Source organism: Maylandia zebra, linkage group LG6 (assembly GCF_041146795.1).
Source record: "Maylandia zebra isolate NMK-2024a linkage group LG6, Mzebra_GT3a, whole genome shotgun sequence".
Taxonomy (NCBI): domain Eukaryota; kingdom Metazoa; phylum Chordata; class Actinopteri; order Cichliformes; family Cichlidae; genus Maylandia; species Maylandia zebra.
This window is the reverse complement of record NC_135172.1, coordinates 13,855,677-13,876,537: the sequence shown is the minus strand read 5'-3', so window position 1 is coordinate 13,876,537 and position 20,861 is coordinate 13,855,677. Positions and strand designations below refer to the sequence as shown.

Here is a 20,861-nt window from a genome sequence, read left to right as displayed (position 1 = left end):
ATAGCACCCACTCAGCTGTATAAAAACTCCGTCATGCTAGCTAGTACACAGTACGAGTTATTGCAACTGACGGTAAAAAGTCAGCACAACGAAAATAAACTGCACCTAAACTTGGTTTATATCTGACCCAGATAGACTGCAGGTCATAACTTCTTACCTGAAGTTCAGTTCACCTGACACTCGGACCGGCGGCCGCCTCGGGGCTCTCCTCCTCCTGACTCCCCTTTCCCTCATCCACCTGCTGGCCTCTGTGGAAGCTCCGTCATAGCCACCAAACAACTGAGTTATTTTTACACATCGACCAGCATCTGGCCAATCCACCACTTTCACTGTTTATAGCGTTGACAAAAAAAAAATCATCGGCCCATAAAAATGAAAAATCACCAGTCCAGCGATGGTGCCATCAGTTAACCCTTCTGGCACGCATGCTCAGGGTTGCCGACCCCTGTATTAGAATCCAGAGAGAATTTACTGTTTAACCAAAAATTGTTTCTCTTTCTGTGTTTCAGCCTGCACTTTGGGATTCATAACCCGTGTTACTATCGTTAATCTAACATTCCCCTTAAACTATGATATAAGTCAGTTCACCAGCTGCCTCAATTCCACCATTGTCAAAGACAACTTGGATGCCCTCGTTAACCAGGTGCAGGAGCAGAACTACACAAAGATTGTTCTCAGCAAGTTGCAAGAGGTAAGTGGCAAAAAACTCCTGGAGCCTATCCCAGCTGGCATAGATTTAGAGGCAGGTTAGGCCCCTCCTGGAGAGCAGGTTTAACACACAGAAGCATTCAGAAAAACATAACACACATTCTGACCTACGGTCAGTTTAAAATCAGTATTCGACCAAACCCCGTGCATGTTTTTGGACTTTGGAACGAAGCATGAGAACCAGCACAGACACAGGGAGGGCATGCAAAGTCCACAGCACTGACTACTTCCATTATTTAAGCCTTAAATTTTAACTCTGTGATACCATGTGTCATACATGGCTTTTGTGAGTCTTTAAGACCTCAACATCACCAGGTCAATTTTGTTTCTGCTGATAAACCTAAATAAATTGTAGAGGAATGTCAGATGTAGCAAAGATGATCCAAATGGAAGGTTCAATAAACACTCCACTTTAAAAAAATATACATAATTTCCTGGCAATTACCTCATGATTCGGGCTTTACAAGGTTAAGTGATATCATCAGCATCTGACTGGGGTTTCTTCTCTCTTGGTCTCTTACTTTTTGTGGCTATTTATTTTTAAAATTCCACAGAAACACGTGAGGAAGTTAAATGATTAGAGTTTACAGTTTTTGCTGACGATCTTTTAGACGGTTAAGCATGAGTCTATACTTTTTTCAAACCCTAAATCCTTGTTTTGTTTTTGAGGTGTTTTTGCATTGTTTTGTTTGTTCTCAGCAGTTTTTCTCTTTGAATAGTTTGCTATCTAAATTTGAGTCTAAATATCTTCTGACCTTCCTAAATTTATAGGCTTACAATGCCAGCGGCATCATCCCAGAAGATCAGGTTCAGATCTTAGGAGCAATGTCCCGTAGTGCAACAATGGAAGACATCAACATGTGGAGTATTATTCAGATCGACACACTCGCTTCTTTGATGGATGCTTCAAACGGGCCGTGGGACCCGGTTCTGGTGAGCAAACAGAAGAAAAAATCTGAACGTGAGCTTACTTTACATGCTTGTGTCTTCACACCGATGCTTGGTTCTCCTCATCAAGGCCAAAGCCATCATCTCCAAGTATCTGAGTGTAAAGGGGAACAGTCTCGGCAGTGTGGAGCTCAACGTCTTTAGAGGACCAAACCTGTGCGCCCTGGATGTTGTTGTTATCAGGAACATTTCGGTTGGAAGCATCAAGTAAGGCGTCAGAGCTGTGACTGTGCATGAGTGTGTGTGTGTTTGGAGGTTATTTTTACATCACATTAGCAGCAGGTAATATCTGAACAAGAACATGTTGGCTAAAGGTCTGTCAGGGATCCTGTACTTACAAAGGCAGGTGAACCCACATAAATCTCTAAATTATTATTTAGATAACTAGAAAAAAAAGTCTGATTTAATGATAAATAATGTTAAATGAATTCCATAAACTCAACACACCATTCCTGTGTGTTTTATCTCCTGCAGGAACGCCGATGCTCTGGACATATCCAGCTGCACCACTGAGAAAAAGCAAGAACTGTTTTCCCTCGCATATGAAGCATTTATCCCAATCACCCGCTCAAGCACTATCTCCACTACCAGTTACCAGCTCATACAATCTTACCTACGTAAGCAAACAGACCCACATTCACAAAAAACATCATTTAAACAGCTGAAAGTTAACGTAACTTTCATTTAATTAATTAAATTTTTATTAATTTTTTTCCATTCTTGCAGCGGGTGCAGATTTTAGGTTTATCCAAGACTTAGTGTCTGCCAATATCAGTATGGACATCCCGACCTTCACTGGGCTGCTTGAGAGTGTTATACAGGTCAGTGCTGCATGTCTGCACTTTGAATTCTGAATTTTAGACTAATTTTGAAAAAAAAAAAAAGTTTATTTATTTATGTATTTGTGGGGTGGGGGTGGAGGGGTCTTGCATTATAGTTCCTCAATTTATTTACTTCGCTCAAACCATTAGACGGGGCTGATAAGTTGTAAAACTAAATTGTCCTTTTTTTTCTGTCAAAGATTAAAGTAAGTGTGTTTATTTGCTCATACGATAAAATGTGTCTGCTCTGTTCTCCATAGAACCTGACTGTTAGTGATGTTAAAGGTCTTCTTGGCACCAACCTCCCACTTTTGAAGTCATATGAAAATGTGACAGTGGTGCAAACCTGGATCAGTTCACAGTTTCAGTCTGAACTTAATGGCCTGGGAGTGGGGCTTACAGGAGGCAAGGTTAGCCCCACCACCACTGCACCGGGTACATCATCAACAACAACATCAGGGACAACTTCAACAACAACATCAGGGACAACTTCAACAACAAAATCAACAACTGGATCCAACAGCACCACGGGTAAGTATTACAAAAGGTAGCATTGGGTTAAAACATTCAAAGAACAACACCTCAGATAAAGCAGCAGTACCACATTTCAACATTTAATATAGCACACTGTCTGCACATAGAGCATTCTTGTGCAGGAAGAGTGTGGGCAGGAAGGGATTTGTGTTACAAGAAGTAAAGGAAACCAAAATAAAGCATGAAAACATGAAATGTTAAGCTAGCGGTGGACCTTCTGCTGCAGATGAAATCTTTCAATTGCTCATTTTAAGCATTTTTGTCTCATATCCTGCTGTTTTGTTATGAGTATGTAAAGATCATCTTACATCAGAAGCACTGACAAGAAAAAAAACAAAACAAAAAACACATTGGTGGTGAAAGGGAACTTGGTTTTTACTTGCGAGATCTGCAGTGTGATTAATGATGGCAGCATGAAATACAGTAAATACTTAATATTTTCATATTATAAAAAAAATCCCAAGTCAGAAAAACTAGTACAAGCGCGCACTACAGCTCTGAATACAGCAAACTTGACATATTGATAGTGTAAAGATCACAACTTGATATGAAAAATGAAGATATTAAATATTTGGTTGACTACATACCACTGTTGTGAAATGAAAATGATACATTTTTAAATGGTGTTATAGGTGCACAAACACTAAGAACCATCGGTATGTGGCTGCTAGGCAACATGATGACAACAAAAGACATGATGTAGATAAGAACCTTAAAGGGTCTGAGTTGTGCCTGTGTGCCCATTTTAGCTACTCAACTCCTGATCATGTAGGAATTTGCAGACAGACAGAGATTTGGTGTATCATAGTAAAATTTTCTTTATATATTTTTAATGATGGACAGTTGTTTTGCATACTATGCAAAATATTGTTCTACCTTTAGACAGAATTGGACCATATAAATAAATAAATTATAAAAGATGCTTAAAAAGAACTGGCAGTGATTAATCGAGCAGTGTCAGAGTTTTCTAAAAAGCCCACTTGTTGAGGCTTTTGTGTGGTTGATATGCTAGTGTTCCACAAATAATTCAGATAAAGAAATTAAATCAAGGGCAAAACGTTTTATTGGTCTCTAATGTGACTGTACGTTTCTTTCCAGGCAATGCTCCTCCAGTCCGAGACGCTGGCTTCTCTTTCTTCGCTCTTCTTGTACTCCTCATCACTTCTCAGTATGTTGTAATGTAAAGACAACTTTTCTCATGGAAGATTATTGGAATATGAATTATAAAATGGTAGATAACTGGATAAAGGCTTGAAATAATTTTTTTGTTTTAATTTATCATTAATAGAAGGAAATAATGTTAAACAGAAGGGCATTTGCTTCGTTCCTTGTAACGCTCGCTATGAACAAAATAGTGCAGGTGCAATAAGACAAATTGTAAATGATGTATTTTTGATTACTAAATCTTCCTGAAACCTTTTCATGAACTATTTCTAAGGTCATATTTTTGCTTTATTTGTTTTCTATTTTTTTTATTGCTCCATTTAAATTAAGATATTTAAAAGGATGAGGACTCAACAGAAAAATGACAGGTTCGGGTGACGGGTAACAGTTTTCATGATAGCTCTTTCTTTATTCAGTCTTACTATGAAAATGTATTTGAGAGATCAATAATAAACACATTTTAAACAGCCTTAAAACAGTCATTGGAGCTCGTTATTTGGTGTCAGTATTTTAATATTCAAAGGTTTTGAGAGAGAAATTGTTAAAAAGGTCGCCTAATTTCATTTGTACACCAACAGCAAATTAGTCACGAGATTATCAGTTATTCAATTATAAGGAAATGTTCATTAGTGTCACCTTTTGTAAGTGTGTTTTGTTTGCAAAAAGCCATGTATAAATTGATGCAGGTCTTTGAGTTATAAGCGTTTATACACCCCAAGTACAGTCTTGCAGATAGGACAGGTGTGCTTGGCATCCTTCAGGCGGTCCACACAGAATGGGATGAGGCAGCAGCCTAAAACAAAGCTGGAAATGACAGCAGCGATGGTCAGATTTATTTACTCATATCCTTTTTATTTTCTTTTTTTTTTTAACCTTCAAAGATCCATTCATTCATTCATTCATTCATTCATTCATGTAAGGTCATATTTTGTCACCATATCAGGACATGTGGCAGCAGATATCATATTTCAGTTTTTGGACATACTTTTCAAAAAATGAAATTGTCATTTTTACATTTATCAGGAACCGACAGATTCAAAACAGCTAGGATCAATTAAAAATGTATCCCAAACAAGAGCTTGGACCTCAGTTTAAAAGCAAGTATCTGCACATGTGCATCCAGCCTTTGTGTATTTTTCAGTCAGTTTCTCGTAATTACGCTTGGTTTATTTTTAGCAGCTAGTTTAAACATGCTGGCCCACTGGTATGATGCCACAACTGTGACAAATAAAAAACATAGGGACACCAGTAAACATGCAACCATCCACAGAAGAGGAATCACCTTTACTTCGCCAGGGTTTTCAACGTGTGGTGCTCACTTTAAAAAAAAATATTGGCACACCAACAGAAGTTTAATAACTAAAACCAAACATCTCCTTCTTCTTTCTATCACTGCACCACCAGCTGTGGCACTGTGGTGCTATAGCAATGTTTTTAAGTCTAGTGTTATTTCAGTATTGTGCACGTTGGCATAAATTTTAATATGCACATAGTGGGAGAGTAATTCTACATCACTCAGTAATTTAAGTAAAACAACATTGAAGGATTGATCCAACTTGCATATCTGCAGCTGGAGGCTGTTAGCTTAGCTTAAACAGCTAATGCTAATGTTTGCTCTCCCTATGCATTCATGTACTAAACAACTAGAGGAATTACAGGAAAGATTCCTTTAAGATGAAATGAATAGGATCAGACTAGCATCAGATTCCAGCACCAACACTGATCTAAAAAACACTGTATCTGTGAGAGCTCAACGGCTTGACAGATTAATACCATCCATTGCTAAAAACTCACTCACTCACTGCAGTGACATTAATCTTTAGTCCAGCTTTTGCATGTTTTCACTTCCAAACAGTTTCCATGAGGTTTTCCAGCCACAGTGTGAGGAGCTGTATGAAATCTGTAAAATTATTTTATTGGCATAGTGAAGCAAACAATGCTTGAACTATTCTTACCCACAGAAGAAGAGCCCGCCACAGAAAATGTAAGTGAGCAAACCAGCAGAGTAGTCCACCTTGGAGAGGACTATCTGATGGCAGTTAGGACAGGCGATCTGAACCGGGCTGTCTCCCAGTGGACCGACCGTAGCTGCAGAAAAACAAGGATAGAGAGCACCAAAAGAGCAAATGCAAAAACAAATCAGGCTTTTAAATAAAATCACCAGAAATTAGAGCTCAGCTTTAAGAGTAACACGGACTACATAAATACAGACTGTATGGCACAAACTCACCAACAGGAACTTGTGCATTTGCCATTTTTCCTGTGTACACACATTAAAAAATGTGCATTTCAAGATAAAAACTTAAGAAAATGATCAAAGCTGTCCTAAATGTAAAAAAAAAAAAAAAGTCTGAATAACACAAAGATATTCAGTGTTAGACTTGATCTGTGAGTTAAAGCAGAGTACTTACAGTTTGGGGGGGGGCCGGATATGTGACCACAGCGAGAAGAGGTTTCAGTGCAGAGCTGAAAGGGCTACCTTCACCGTCAGCCTCCTTTACTTAATAAGTCATGAGATCCTTGGACTCTCAGTGTGAGCCTCACTGACCCACCCTTTTTCTGACTACCATCAGTGTAGTCTTATTCCTGTGTACATGCAGTTCTGCTGCTACACCAATAACTTGGTGTAGTGTTGTAGTGTATCTGTAGTGTATCATATCTGCTGCGAAGTGCAAAAGTATGCAACGAGAGCTAAACGATGCAAAAAGATATGAAAGAGACATTTCTGAGGAGACTGCTGCACAAAACCAGTAACTGAAGCCACATAATCCTGCATTCAGAGTGAAATTAGCAGCACATGTTCCCGCTGCTCCAAATTAAATGAGACGTTTAACCACTGGTGAGCACAGCAATGTTGAATTCATGCTCATACAGTGTCATATCTGTTCTGCATTTATAAAGCCACATTCTAAAACTTGTGCAACAGCATCATTTCATGCCAAATGTTCCCTTACACACGTGTGGTTGTCATTGGAAACTGAGAGAATTTAAATGCAGATTGAATGTGTAACAAGTAGGTAGATGGAGCGAAAAATAAAAAATGATCAGTTGTTGAACAGTTATTCAAGTAATGTGATCAAAACACATAAATGATCCCAGATCTGGGACAAATATGGATTTACAAACAAACACTGGATCCCAAATTTAGAATCAGTCGTGTCCAGGTTACAGATTAACCCCAGGACACACTGACAACGGCTTTGATGAACTCAAGAGGGAGTTTAAATTAAAAAGTAAAGACTTTTAAAGACTTCAGATTTTATCAAATTAGATAACAACTAGAAATATCTCAAGAGGAAAATGCAGTAATAAATATCTTGATTGAAGCACACGAGCAGATCAACGTACCTCTAAATCATACCAGGGTCTTCACAAAGAGAAAGGTCGATCCAAATAGGGGGGGAAAAAGTCATCAACTTTTGGGAAATTTCAGGGGAAAAAAATCCTAGGATATGAAATCCCTAAACATGTACTAAAGCTTTGGATAATAAAAGATGATGTTTGTGTAAATTTTTAGTCATTGCTGGTCAAACAAAACAATCCAGAAATAAATAATACACTAATAACAAGAACCAACACAAACTTGACTCTAAATGTTAAACAGTGGATGAAGGAGCCATAACCTGAAGTAATCACTTATTACTACAATGATCAGAAAATGAAGGGATAAAACACACGGTCCGAGGCCAGAGCCAGATATGCCACAAGTCAGTTACACTTTACATGTTGACCAGTTAACAGGGATCAGCAGTTGTCCTCCATGACCCACCACCCTGTAAGTAGAAGGCTGGTAATCACTCCAGGCTCAGAAACCCAACTCTGCCTTTAGGCTGCGGCATACAGTAAGCCCTGGCCTCCACAGAGAGACTAAATATCACCGCATCTTCATTTTACAACTCACATAAATATATTTAAATATATTTCAATCAAGTCATCTTATATCTGGCTATATGACATACCTGCACAGAGACAAAATATCACAGCAGTGTTTGTAGTGTGAGCTATAAGTAGACCAGAGTATCAGTGCAATCAAATACACACACCTTCAATTAATCCAACCCCATCACAGCCATTGATGGAGCAAATGTGACACACAAAACCAGTCCCAAACCAGTGCCACTTCCACAACAAACATGGAGATGAATCAATGTAGTCAACATTAGTCCACCGTGTTACAGGGTCATTGCAACACTTTCTTTCATTTTTCAGCTGTTCCTCTGTAGATTTGCTGCTGTGCTTGGGATGGTTGCATGGTCTAATATAGGCAAAGCTTTAGTTGTTTGCACACATGGCCTCATAATTGCCTCTAGAATACTTTGGTATACAGAGGAGTTCATGGTCTACTGTGACTGGAAGGTGCCCAGGTCCTGTGACTCTATAATGAGCCCAAATTATCACCCTCCACCGTCGTGTTTGACAGTTGGTATGAGGTATTTGTGCTCATTGGTTTTCTGTTTCAGTGCATAATGGTCAAACATCAGCTTTTTGGTTGTTCCAGAAGTCTTGTGCCTTGTTCAGATACAAATTCACAAACCTAAATTTCTTCCAAACAAGCCGTACTTGTTCAAGGTTTCCTAATTAAGCTGTGACAGACTTTTTAAAAACTAATTTAACAATCTAAGCAGTGTTGGTCAAGTTACTTGAAAAAAGTAATCAGTAACTAATTACTGATTACTTCCCCCAAAAAGTAATCCAGTTACTTTACTGATTACTTATTTTCAAAAGTAATTAATTACTTAGTTACTTTTTAAAAACACGATTTACAACCTGAATAGGTGATAAAGCGATAGATCTTTCAGCCCAATTCTACTTTTTCTACATAATCCATCATACAAAATGTAATCCAATGGAAAAGTCTCTTTTTTTAACTTGTTTTATCAGTTTTAATCTTTTAACTTTATGCATCAAGCAAAAATTTAATTATATGCAACATTCTCTGACTGGAAGAAATTTGTTTAATATTTAAACCTATTTTCTGCACATTCCAGCACATAAAATATTTTTTGTGTTTACACTCACTCTTTCAAATAGATGCAAGTAAAACACAGCAGAAAATAAATAAAGTCAAAGACTTAGCGGTCCTGTTGCTCTATTTTCACCTGTAAAGCAGGAGTGGGGTAGGCGGAGGTTTACCCTGGTGCAGGTGTGCCGCGGTCAGTTGAAGAATCCGCGACTTTCTCTGCGAGTTTCCCATTACGTCGTTACGCACTCGGTGCTTGCTCGGACGTTTAGGGGTTTTTTTCGCTGTAAAAAGAAGTTTTCTTCCCACGCACAACGGACGCTAACGTTTTTGTCACTTTTTATGGAATCAAACTCAAAGTAAGGTCAGTACTTCCACGCTTTAAACGCTGCACGCTCATACTCTCTCCCACAATCTATATGTGATCCATTGTTGATCTGCACACAGCTGTTGTCACTAACGGCGCACTCGCTTACGTCACTGTCGTGAGACATTCTCGCAAAAAAATCACGGTTTTAGTAACGCAGTAACGCAGCGTTCCTACGGGAAAGTAACGGTAATCTAATTACCGTTTTTGCAATAGTAATCCCTTACTTTACTCGTTACTTGAAAAAAGTAATCAGATTACAGTAACGCGTTACTGCCCATCTCTGAATCTAAGCGACAGCTATAGTCTTAGATGAAGCTCCTGGGGTGTTTTTTTTTTTTTTAAAGCAGCTCCTTTTAATATTGCACTCTGACCATGGGCGAAGGTTGCTAGGATGTTCACTCTTGGGAAGACCAGTTGATTGTTTTCAATGCATAATGATGAACTACAGTTTGTTTGGAAAGTGCCTCACAACCCTCCCAGAATGCTGCAGACCGACAAACTGCCAGACGTTCAGCTTTCACAGAGGTGCTCACACCTGTTCATGATCAGTCAATCGAGCACCTTCTTATTTCCTATAGAAGCAGTAAGGATGAAGTTAGTTTCCCACACACTGCTTCTCAATCTTGGCCTAATTTGTGTTAAATAACCAATGACACAGCATCACATGTCACGTGTTGTTGTTCATCTAACATTTTAAGTCCTACAAAGGACCACATTATTTTATTTATTATCATGTCCTTACATGTAAAAGCTGGTATATCAACTGTATCTCAACACAACACTGTGCTCAAACACAAAGACGCACATCAATACAAGAAGAGTTTTAATCAGTAAAAACCAGTGCAATATTTCACATGTAAACAATTGCAGCATGTTAATAATACCTGAATAGTTACATAGAAATATTTAGTGATTCAAGGATTCTTGTAAAAATAGATCAGTTTCACAAAACAACTGTGTCCCCTCAAAAACACACACAAAAAAAAAAAAAAAAAAAATCTTACCGATTGTTTCGAGTCCACTTAATAGCTCCAAACAAAACGAGGGGAGCATGTATTCGGCATGAAATTACTTCTCAGTTTTATTAGTAGCCCTCTCCCTGCAGCCAAATTCTGCACCACCAGTACTGCAAATGCATTTTAAAGTAAACAATGGAGGAAAAACATAGCTGTGTTTTACAGATTTCCGGAGAATGTGATGAAAGCTACTCATAAATTCCTAAAAGTCAGCCAGCACTGAACTATAAATGCCAGATAGGAATTAAGATTCAGAGCTAGAGTTGTTATTCAGTGTAAAAGTATGTACTTTAAAGGAATTCCTACCAGTATGTTTTTATCATTTGGATGTTTCATAAAACACTAAGGAAGCCAATCTGTTCATCATGTACACACACACACACACACACACACAACTTAAAAAGACAAGAACTACAAGTATGAAAATAAATCAAGCACATGAACGTGTCACATGAACTATAATGAATCAACGTGAGCCAATGCTGCTTGAATTTTAGGAATTAATGGGGAACGTTTCCAGGAGGTTAGTCATGTGACTCTCAGCTCACAGAACAGCAGGTGAGGTCATCCTGCGAGTTCTTGGAAAGTGCCCGGGGCCTTCTTTCAGAGCTTTATTTGTTTTCAAGTCCAGACTTCCTCAGTGTTTGATTACAATTTCCATTTATGCCTCCAAAGGTTAAATAGACAAATGTCACGAAGTCTGGGATTTTCACATTAAGAGTATCGTAGCCTCCCTTTCCAAGCGAGGTTTTCCATGCGAAACACTGCGTCATGGGTGAATCACTTAAACTCACACTGCAGAGTATATCACTGCTCTTCAAATGTACTAACCTTGACTTTTGGATACAGGTGAGTCCAGCCCATCCATGGTGTTTTTATTTTCTAATAAAGAAACTATCTTGCACTTGGTTTACAGTAATTAAAGGAAGCTTCATTTGGCTGCAGGGTGTGTCCAGATTCTCTTGTTATTCCTTCACAATTAACAGTCGATAAATCGTTGCAAGCGCAGCATCACAGCTGGGAAGTCTGAATTGGAAAGTTGGCACGGAACTTTAAAGAGTTGGACGAGCTCATATGATCACAGCACAAGAGCTGCGTGTTTTTTCTTTCACTGCCTTCCCACCTGTCCTACTCATCTCTCCTTATATTCCTGCCTGACTGAGTAGCAGTGTTTCTTGGAAGATGGTAACTGTCATCTTTTCTTTATTTTTGCTTGTGAGAAAATTTACTGGGCGTTGCCTTTTGCAGTTGAAGAGGATCTCCTCATGTCAGCCTTATTTTCTCACAGAAAATAAGGCTTGTGCTCAGGAGGCCAAATGGCTTCTTTTCTGCTCCGTCTCCTTCCTCTCCACCTCCGCCTGCTCTCTAGCCTCTGTCCTGTCCGTCAGCGCCCTCAGCAGGACCCTGAGCAGTGTGTTCTCATTCAGCAGATTTTCAGAGGCGTCTGCCAGCTCCTGCAGCCGCCTCACTGCCTCACTGAGCTGCCGGCTTTTCTCCCGGTGCTGCTCCTCTAAGCTCCGCCTCTCTCGCTGCAGCTCGGCGTTCTCGGTCTCTAAGGCGCGGGCCTCAAATTTCAGTCGTCGGTTGTCGCGCCATAGTTGCGCGAGCTGTTGGGAGAGACGCTCCCGGGCGTGATGCAGGGCTTGAACTTCACGCTGGAGTGTCAGAAACTCTGACCCAAGGAAAGGACTGTGTCCGGGACCTTCTGTCTCAACAGACGGTTTGTGCACGTGATGCAAAGAGCCAGAGTGCTGCAGGATGAAGCGGAGGAGGTTGGGTAATGTGATGGGAAGGTTGTCAGGAAACTTCACACTAAGGTGTTTTCTTAAAGGGAAGAGAAAAAGAACACAAGAGTGAAAAATATTCTGCTGAAATTCACTGATGAAAGTTTTTTTGTTGTTTTTTTAACTGAGGTGTCAAGAAGGACTAAGAATCAGACGGGTATTCGAATAGGTCTTAAACACATGAATGAAGCCACTTGAAAACTGTTTAAAAAATAAAGGCAACTTATTGCAATGTAATAATTACTAGCTACATTAACAGAGAGATATACAAAGTAAAGCAGCTAGCTTGTAGTAGGCCATAAACCTAATCACTCATATGTGGACTATGAGTAGGACTTCAATAAAATGTATTGTTTTACATTTAGAATGAACACTTTGGCATTTCAGTGTGTATCATTTAAGTTATATCATTATAGTTATATCATTTGCAGTTATAGTTCCACTGAGGCAGTGTGAAGATCAAAGCTATTTTTTGCAGAAATATGAGATCCAACCCCCCCCCCCCCCCCCTTTGGCCACACCCTTGTTTGTGCACACCTCTCTGCATTTATTCTTACCTGTATCTGGGAAAGAAAAGAATAGAGGGAACATGATCCACCATGAACTCCCAGGGGAGGTCATTACGTGCAACATTCACCCTATGCAAAGGAAAAACAAAGCTGGCATCACTTTTTTTCTTCAAAAATGAGGGTCACACTGCTAATATTCTCTCGTATGCTTTACACGCTTAATAAAATAAATATATGGGAAACTGTGTTTAGGTCACCCGGTTTCCGAAATGTTTTTAAAATATGCTTTTTGTTACATTTCAAAACACAGACACCTCAATCACACATTATACACTAACCTGACACTTTATTAGGTACACCTTGCCTTAATTCTTACTCAGGCTATCATCAAAGGTACACTTACAACCGGGACTGCAGAAAAACTGTAAACAGACAGTAACTGTACCTGGCCACTGTGATGGTGCCATTTCCCTGTAATAATCGGGCCAGCTGGATGATGATGTGGTTGAGAACAGAGCAAAATCCACACCACTGAGTGTAGTAGAACAGCAGCACGTCCTACAACACACAAATTGGCATCATCAGGAGTTTAGCAAACTACCTGCTTCCATAAGTAGAGCACGCAGCATACTAAGCCTCCATTAAAATCACGCTTGCAGCTGTAAAAAGCAGCTGTTTTTATATCTTAATGTTTTTATTTTTAGGTGCATGGAAGTTGCTTTACAGAAATTCTTAAAAGAAATTCAGAATTTCACAAACTGCCTTGATTTGCTGAGGGTGTTTCAGAACGCTTAGTCACCTTTTGAAGGTCCATGACGGAGGGCAGGAAGGAGGAAGTGGTCAACTCTGTGATGAGGAAGCGTGGAGGTGACTGCGTGTGTTCGTCTGAACGCGACGCCTCCTCTTCAGCTCCCTTCCTGTCCTCCTCTCCAACCAAGTGTCTCTGCAAGAGGCTGTAGGGAGCGCTGAAGTTCCTAATGAAGGCCTCTGCAATGAAACGCACAACATGAACACAGAATTAGCCCAAGAATACGATTCAAATGGTAAATGGCCTGTATTTGTATAGCGCTTTACTAGTCCCTAAGGACCCCAAAGCGCTCTACACATTCAGTCATCCACCCATTCACACACACTGGTGATGGCAAGCTACATTGTAGCCACAGCCACCCTGGGGAGCACTGACAGAGACGAGAATCTTCACTAGAAGAAGCTGGAACTCGACCCAGCGCCCTCATTATACTTTTGATTTATCAGCCACTAAATGTTTGACTTTTGGTCATTAACCTGACTCGTCATGTGAGATAATATGACTTGTGATTTCTTTCAGTATTTCTAAATATCGGACATTGTAGTGAGAGAGCCGCTTGAGTCTATTTTGAGTAGAGTAAGGAAGAGGATCTTTTAAAGAAAGTGTTTTTTTTGGACGATTAAAACGTTGTTACAGGCCAACTTCCTGCAAACCAGACGGCCTGAATTCAATGATTTTTATAACTTTTATGCCAACTTCACACTGTATCTGGCCAGATGTGTGCATGCACCATCACAATGTCATCAAGGACAGATGACTCATCTTTACAAAGGCCCTAAAGACATTTGTAGAAACCAGTGACTGACTGATATATTGGAGGTGGATATTTTCGGCTAATATTAACTATTTGCCAGTGTCAGTATCACCATTTATGACGGCCAATGAATGAAAATTAAAAACGCCAAGGAGACTTGAACAACAACCTTTAACCATGTTATGAGTGTTGCCACTGTATAGTTTGTCTAACAGAGGGCACTCCTCCAGCAGCTTCCCTGTTGGCAACACACACAACAACCAGGTGACCTGAAAACAATTCAATTTTATTTATATGGTGCTAAATAGCAACAGTCACCTCAAGGCGCTTTTTATTGCAAGGTAAAGACCCTACAATAACACAGAGAAAACCCCAACAATCAGACAACTCACTTTCAGCAAGCAATTGGCGATAGTGGGAGACTAATAATAACTAAAGATTGAATGCAGAGTGTTGTATAAACACATAGTGGGTGGAAAAGGGTGAGTAAAGAAAAACCACTCAGTGCATCATGGGAAACCCCCAGCAGCCCAGACCTGTTTGAGAAAAACTAAGGGAGGATTCAGGGTCACCTGATCAAGCTCTAACTACGTGCTTTATCAACAATCAAAGTTTTAAACCTTTTTAATCTTAAAATTAGAGAAGGTGTCTGTTGGCTGGATCCAAAGTGTGAGCTGGTTCCACAAAGAAGGGTCCAAAAACTGAAGGCTTTGCCTCCCATTCTACTTTTAAATATGCTGGGAACCACAAGTAACCCACTAGTCTGAGACCGAAGAGACACAATATGGGATTTTGAAATCACCAGATGTCTTAAAAATTGCAAATCGTTTGAGCTCCCAGCTTTTGGGACAAAACAAAACCAGCCCGTGTTACATGAATGAAAGTTGTCCATGTCTTACCCAGAGACTCTGTTAGTGTGGCTGCTGGAGTGTGCTGAAGAACATAATGAACTTCATCCTTCAGGTTCACAATAGCAGCAAACGACCCGTCACCGCCCCTATCATCTTCTTGCTCAAGAGAAGCACTTCTGTTGCCTGATGCTCCGAGCCTGACTGCCAGAGGCCAGTTCAGGGCAACATCCAGCACATAAAACCTGAGTGTCCTGTTGGTTTGACAACGGAGCCCGGTGATGCCGTCTCCCTCCGGCTGAGGGACAGAGAATGGAGGGATCAAGGAAGGAGGAACGCTTTGCATCTCTGACTCCTCTTTGGCTTGTGATTCATTGAGCTGAGGTTCTACTTTTCTGCAGCAGGCACTGTATTGACTAAATGGGCTGTAGCTGTCCAGAAAATTGCTACAGCCCATTGCGGTTGCACTATTAATGGACACGGGGGAAGGGAGCTGGTGGAGGCAGCAGCGTCTGAGATAAGTCTGAAATATGTCTCCTCCCTGGATCGAGGGAGGGAACAAGCAGTGCAGAGGTGAGGTGGCGAAGCTTGGCCACGAAAGGCTGAGGCACACCTCACACACGCTTGTGCTCGACTGTGGGAGGACAACTGACTGGCAGCACAGTGAGTGGAAGGAGAAACTTTTGTCCCAGCTGGAGTGGTGGCTGTTGTCACAGGAGTGGTAACGCACAGCAATGTCTGCAACCTAGAAAAACAAAATGGGTTAAAAATGATTTAATCTGCAGAACTTAAGGAGAATAATACAGTGTTTAACAACACAATTACAGAATATACACATACAAAATAAGTTCTAATATAAAAAGCACCTGAGGAGGAGGAAGATGACGCTTAGACCCAGTAATATAGCCATCACCATGTCACCCTTTCAAACTCCCTCAAATCCTTATGCTTGCCCGTTTTCCTGCTTCTTACACTGTAAAAGTTCCCTTTACCAGCATACTTAATATTTATTTAAGTCTCAGTTACACGATCAGAGAAACTGACCTTTTTTATTTTTTTAATACAGGGCAGCTAAATGAAGATGGGTAAGCCAGATGACATTAGCTCAGTGTATAATAATAGTATAGCTGCAAATCAAATCTGTAAGAGAATAAAGCGTTTCTGTCATTTCGAAAATGATATTCGTCTGATTTTTTCTGCTCACCTGCTGTAGCGCAGGGCTGGGCTGTGATCCCAGAGGATCGTGCGGCACAAACAGCAGCAGTGCAGGGCCTTTAGTCAGCTCCTCTTCTAACAGGCGAGACTTCGTTCCCGGGGGCTGCAGCCACTGGAGGACCGTCTCACGGTTTTCAAACACCCATCTACAAATGGCCTCAGACGTAAAGTTAAGGTCGTTCCTGGGAAAAATCTTAAACAACAGATGAATAAACATACAGCATCATATACATCCACAGTTTTAAAGTCATTAGTGTTTAATTGCTTTTTCTAGAAGAACCACATCTACAACATGCGTTGACGCTGCTTACCAAAGAGGAGTTAAATCTTCTGTGGAGAAAAACCGTTTCATCCTCTGTTAGTGAGATGGCTCCTGCCACCTGCTTGTTGGTCACGACCCCAAAACGTACAACACCACGGAAATCTGCACCATAAAAAAGAGAAACTTGTGACTTCAACCATTTATGTTCCCTTTATCGTAAAATGCACATTTAGGTTCTCTCTGCTTCAACCACTGCTATCTTTTCGTCAACAGCAGCCTCTCCTCGAATTCTAATCCCATGCTTGACAAGCCAAAATGTTTATCATGTTAACAATCAGCCTTGAAGCTGCGTGATTACTTCTTACCCCTTTTTAGGACCTGCAGGGCAGAGGACAGAAATGTGATGTATCCTGGCGGCTGGGGGGAAGAGTTAAACTGGAAGAAACCCACCACTCGAGGCTAGAAACGCACAAGACGCAGATCATTACAGTTGGCTGCACTCTGTGGGTGATTCAGTGACAGAAGTGTAAAGCTCAAATATACCTCGTGATAGGAGAGGAACTCTTCAACATGACCTCTTGATGGGAGGTAAGTCAGTGGTGTGATGACTCTGAGTACAAAACTTTCTATGTATGGAGCCAAAAATGGGCCTCTATACTCTATTGGCCCAAACCTGTGGAAAACACAGATGCTAATAAATATCAACAAATCATAATTAAATTACAATTAAGAAACAAAACATTCAAAGTGTTTCCCACAGTTTTGCATTAAAATACATCTTTAGCCTCTCTAAATATGCGCGTCTATGACTGAAGTTGTGTATGAACAGCCAAATACAAAAGTAAATAAAAAATTATTTCATTCATAAAAGAACAAACAAAACATACTGATTGCTTAAACTCATACATTTCATCATTTCTGGATATGAGCTCATTTTGAATTTGATGGCAGCAACAGGTCTCATATCAGTAGGGTGGGGTCAACAAGAAGCTGGAAAAGTAAGTGGTACTAAAAAAAACCCAACAACAACAAAAACATTTTGTAATCTGCTTAATTTACAATAGGTCAGCAACATGATTAGGTATAAAAGAAAGAGCATCTTCAAGAGGCAGAGTTACTATTCCTATGCTATTAAAACTTCTGAAATAATTTTTCTCTACATAATACTGTGAAGACTTTCACTAGCCCACCCTCTGCGGGACATGATACCCTCAAAAAATTCAAAGAATCTGGAGAAATCTCTGTGTGCAAGCGAAACAGCCAAAAATCAATATTGGATGCTCATGATCTTCAGGCCCTTGGGAGGCGCTGCATTAAAAACAGGCATGACTCTGTCAAAGAAATCACTTCATGGGCTCAGGAGCACTTCCAGAAATCACCGTCTGTGAACACAGTTCGGCTGTGCCATCTATCATGCAAAGAAGAAGCCACGTGCAAACATCGTCTTCTCTGAGCTAACGTTTATGGGGCTTCCCAATTCGTCTTTGTCTGCTAAAGCTATTGAAAGCAAATTCCCACCATAAGTGAAGAGAAGCCCACCGTCTCACCTTCTATAAAACAGATGGATGACGGGGTAGTGATAGAAGCGGTTTTGCCTCCTGCATTTCCCCTGACTCCACCAGCAGTTAACAGCCACAAACTGCACCTGTGTTTGTGTGTTTGAAGAGACACATTAAGAAACAAAGATAAGCAAAATTATGTGTAGACTACACACAAAATGGTGTAAAATCACACACTGTAATGACTCATGTACTTAACAAACACGCCCATAACAAGTCGACTATGAATTTGCATTTGAGAGAGAGACACAAGCTAAAAATGTGTGAGTGTGTATTTAAGCTGAAGGGAACAGATTTTATTAACTCAACTATGTCAGAGTCACTCTTTACTGCAGTCTGTCAAGCTGCTCCTATAAACTCTTCCCAACACTTTGCGTCACAAGCGATAACATAACACGTGTCCACGTAAGAACAATCCCCAGCTTCCTTAGTCTTTGCCCAGTAAAGCACATCTAAATATTTGATGTTTAAACAATCCTGAGTGGTGGAGGTTCCGTTCACTTGTACCTGTTTGGCCAGCTTCTTAGCGACCTGCTGCACTTCCTGTCGCGCAGCCATAGAGTGAGCACACCATGGTGCATAGAAGAAAATAAAGGACACCTCGGCCACACTCCTGAGACGCTCCACCTGTGAAGAAAAAAACCCTTTCAATCTCACAGAGCACCACAAGTTTGATGACAACAATGCCAAAACATTTAACTGGAGCTTTAGAAACCCTCTTAGCTCTTTCCATTTGTTCTCTTTTACAATTTGAGCAAATGAAGTATCAAACAAAGGAAAATACAGTGAATGCCATCAAGTCTGAATCCTTGAATTTCACCTGGTCAAGCTGACCCAAGTAGAGATCCACCACCGGGGCGTCAGGAGAAAAGAAACGCACCGGAGGCCGAGCTGCTGCCACCACATTCTTAGCACGACTACAGAAATAAATGAGAAGAGTAACGCTGAGGGGTGCAAAGAGATCACGGTCACATAATAAGATCTTGCCAGGTTATTAAATCCATAAGCTATAACTCTGTGTCACTTCCGCGAGATTCGCTGATCATGGCAGTGTGTCCATCATCGGTTGATGTTAATGCTACAGGTAACCTCCAGCCTTGCATACTACTCTGAGTTGCACATATTGGAATATGCATGTGTTAAATTTGGAAAATGAGAGTAGAAGCAATGGTATTTGGAAATGGAGGGTATGCTAAGCTGCATACGAGGGGAGGAAAGGCTATATGTTTGCGTCCACAGAAAGCAATGTGAAAAACTGTGCTGTGTTAAACATTCTGCCTCCCCCAGAGGCTATGCAAAAATGTCTCTACATCGTTACAGGGGGAACAAAATTACCTCAACATGACGAGAAGCAGAATTTGCCTGGTATAATTTGCGTGGAGTCGGTTTCAAGTTTCAGTCTTTGTGGCAATTATCGTCTCAGCTGGGTTTTCGAGAGGACGACTGAGTAACTGCTTAGCCAACAAGTCAATCGTTCAGCAACAGTTGCTACACTTTAGGATTTCAGCACTTTCATTCACCATAACTGAATGACAAGTGGTATAAGCTTTGAAGAACCGTAAAGTTGCAGAGGCCAAAGCTGCAAGATGATGACAGCACAGTGTGTCAGGGCTGTAACCAGATATTACTATTTAAACATTAATAATCTCATTATGATCTCCCTGCAATCTTTTCTGGGTTTTATCTGAAAAAAACTGTAAAAAACGCCCAACCTTTCCTTGAAAGATTAAGGCGATGTCCTTAGTTAATCTCATTGTCTACAGTACACGTCAGTTTTAGATTAGCAGCACTAATAATGAAGCCCTTGTTTGTAACTACTGTAGACAACGAGTACCGGTAGTTCATTCACGACCTAACACTGTTACAACGCCGCTCTTCGCTCACCTAAATAACCATTACACTTAGCTTTTGTGTTTTAAGGGGTCTCGTGTTAGCCTGGTCACACACAAGCAAGCTCACGCTGTCAGAGGATAAACAGAAGCTCGTGCCCATGTTTACCTGCACGTGAACTTGACGGCCAAAACGAGCAGGACGCCGAGCACGATAGCCCCGCAGAGCAGATCCGGTCTCCGGGCCATCAGAAACAGCACCTGCCGGAGAGACTGCCGCACCCGGCGCAACATTACAGCTTGTCGTCACCTCTCCGTCCCATTTATACGCTCCGACTACCGCTCAAAGCATCCATTTGCCTAACAGGGGGGGAGGAGGGATGGGTGAGGAAGACTGGTTCGACGGAAACAGCTAACCTGGATTGGACATGAGCAGTGCTGGTGTGTAAGGTGTTCAAATACGGTCAAGCCAACCTTTCTTCCACACGTAGACTTTTCACTTCCGCAACAACGACACCAGGGGCAGGAAGTAAAGTCCTCTACGCGAATAAAACGCGTAGTGCGTTTAACGCTTTAATGGCTGTCTGAGTTTAAAAAATGTCACTGACAGTTAGCTTACCGGATGTTAAAGAGGAACGACACTAGTCGTAATAATTACAATATTTAAACTGGTCCTCGGTAAGCGATTTTATTCCTTTTTCCGTATGGCGCAAAACGCGCTCTTTTCAGACCGTCCCTACGTTGTTATGGCGACAGCCGCTGCTGCTACGAC

The 20,861-nt window shown here is 40.8% G+C and overlaps 2 protein-coding genes across 4 annotated transcripts in view; one reads left to right on the top strand and one right to left on the bottom strand.

Annotated features, from left to right (window-relative positions):
• The window catches only part of mslnb (mesothelin b), a 49,264-nt gene extending 44,609 nt beyond the window's left edge, over positions 1-4,655 (top strand). The window contains exons 91-97 of the mRNA XM_024802912.2: positions 510-691; positions 1,480-1,641; positions 1,727-1,863; positions 2,131-2,273; positions 2,383-2,477; positions 2,738-3,008; positions 4,110-4,655. Of these exons, the coding sequence (XP_024658680.2) occupies positions 510-691; positions 1,480-1,641; positions 1,727-1,863; positions 2,131-2,273; positions 2,383-2,477; positions 2,738-3,008; positions 4,110-4,195 (1,076 nt within the window). The 3' untranslated portion in view covers positions 4,196-4,655. The remainder of the gene's footprint in view (positions 1-509; positions 692-1,479; positions 1,642-1,726; positions 1,864-2,130; positions 2,274-2,382; positions 2,478-2,737; positions 3,009-4,109) is intronic.
• Positions 4,656-10,311: 5,656 nt separating this feature from the next.
• On the bottom strand, positions 10,312-20,861 carry txndc11 (thioredoxin domain containing 11). 3 transcript variants are annotated; one of them, XM_004569051.5, is made up of 14 exons: positions 20,564-20,861; positions 20,259-20,449; positions 19,081-19,177; positions 18,768-18,887; positions 18,249-18,346; positions 17,245-17,374; positions 17,067-17,160; positions 16,751-16,863; positions 16,429-16,632; positions 15,276-15,969; positions 13,614-13,801; positions 13,260-13,372; positions 12,863-12,943; positions 10,312-12,345 (listed from the first exon to the last, which is right to left on the bottom strand). In XM_004569051.5, exons 2-14 carry the CDS (start codon positions 20,381-20,383, stop codon positions 11,826-11,828), a joined length of 2,577 nt encoding a protein of 858 aa, XP_004569108.1. In that variant the 5' UTR covers positions 20,384-20,449; positions 20,564-20,861; the 3' UTR covers positions 10,312-11,825. The 3 variants fall into 3 exon arrangements, with proteins under 3 accessions (XP_004569108.1, XP_076740817.1, XP_076740816.1); XM_076884702.1 differs by lacking the exon at positions 20,259-20,449 and having other exon boundaries at positions 20,564-20,860; XM_076884701.1 differs by lacking the exons at positions 20,259-20,449; positions 20,564-20,861 and adding an exon at positions 19,596-19,820.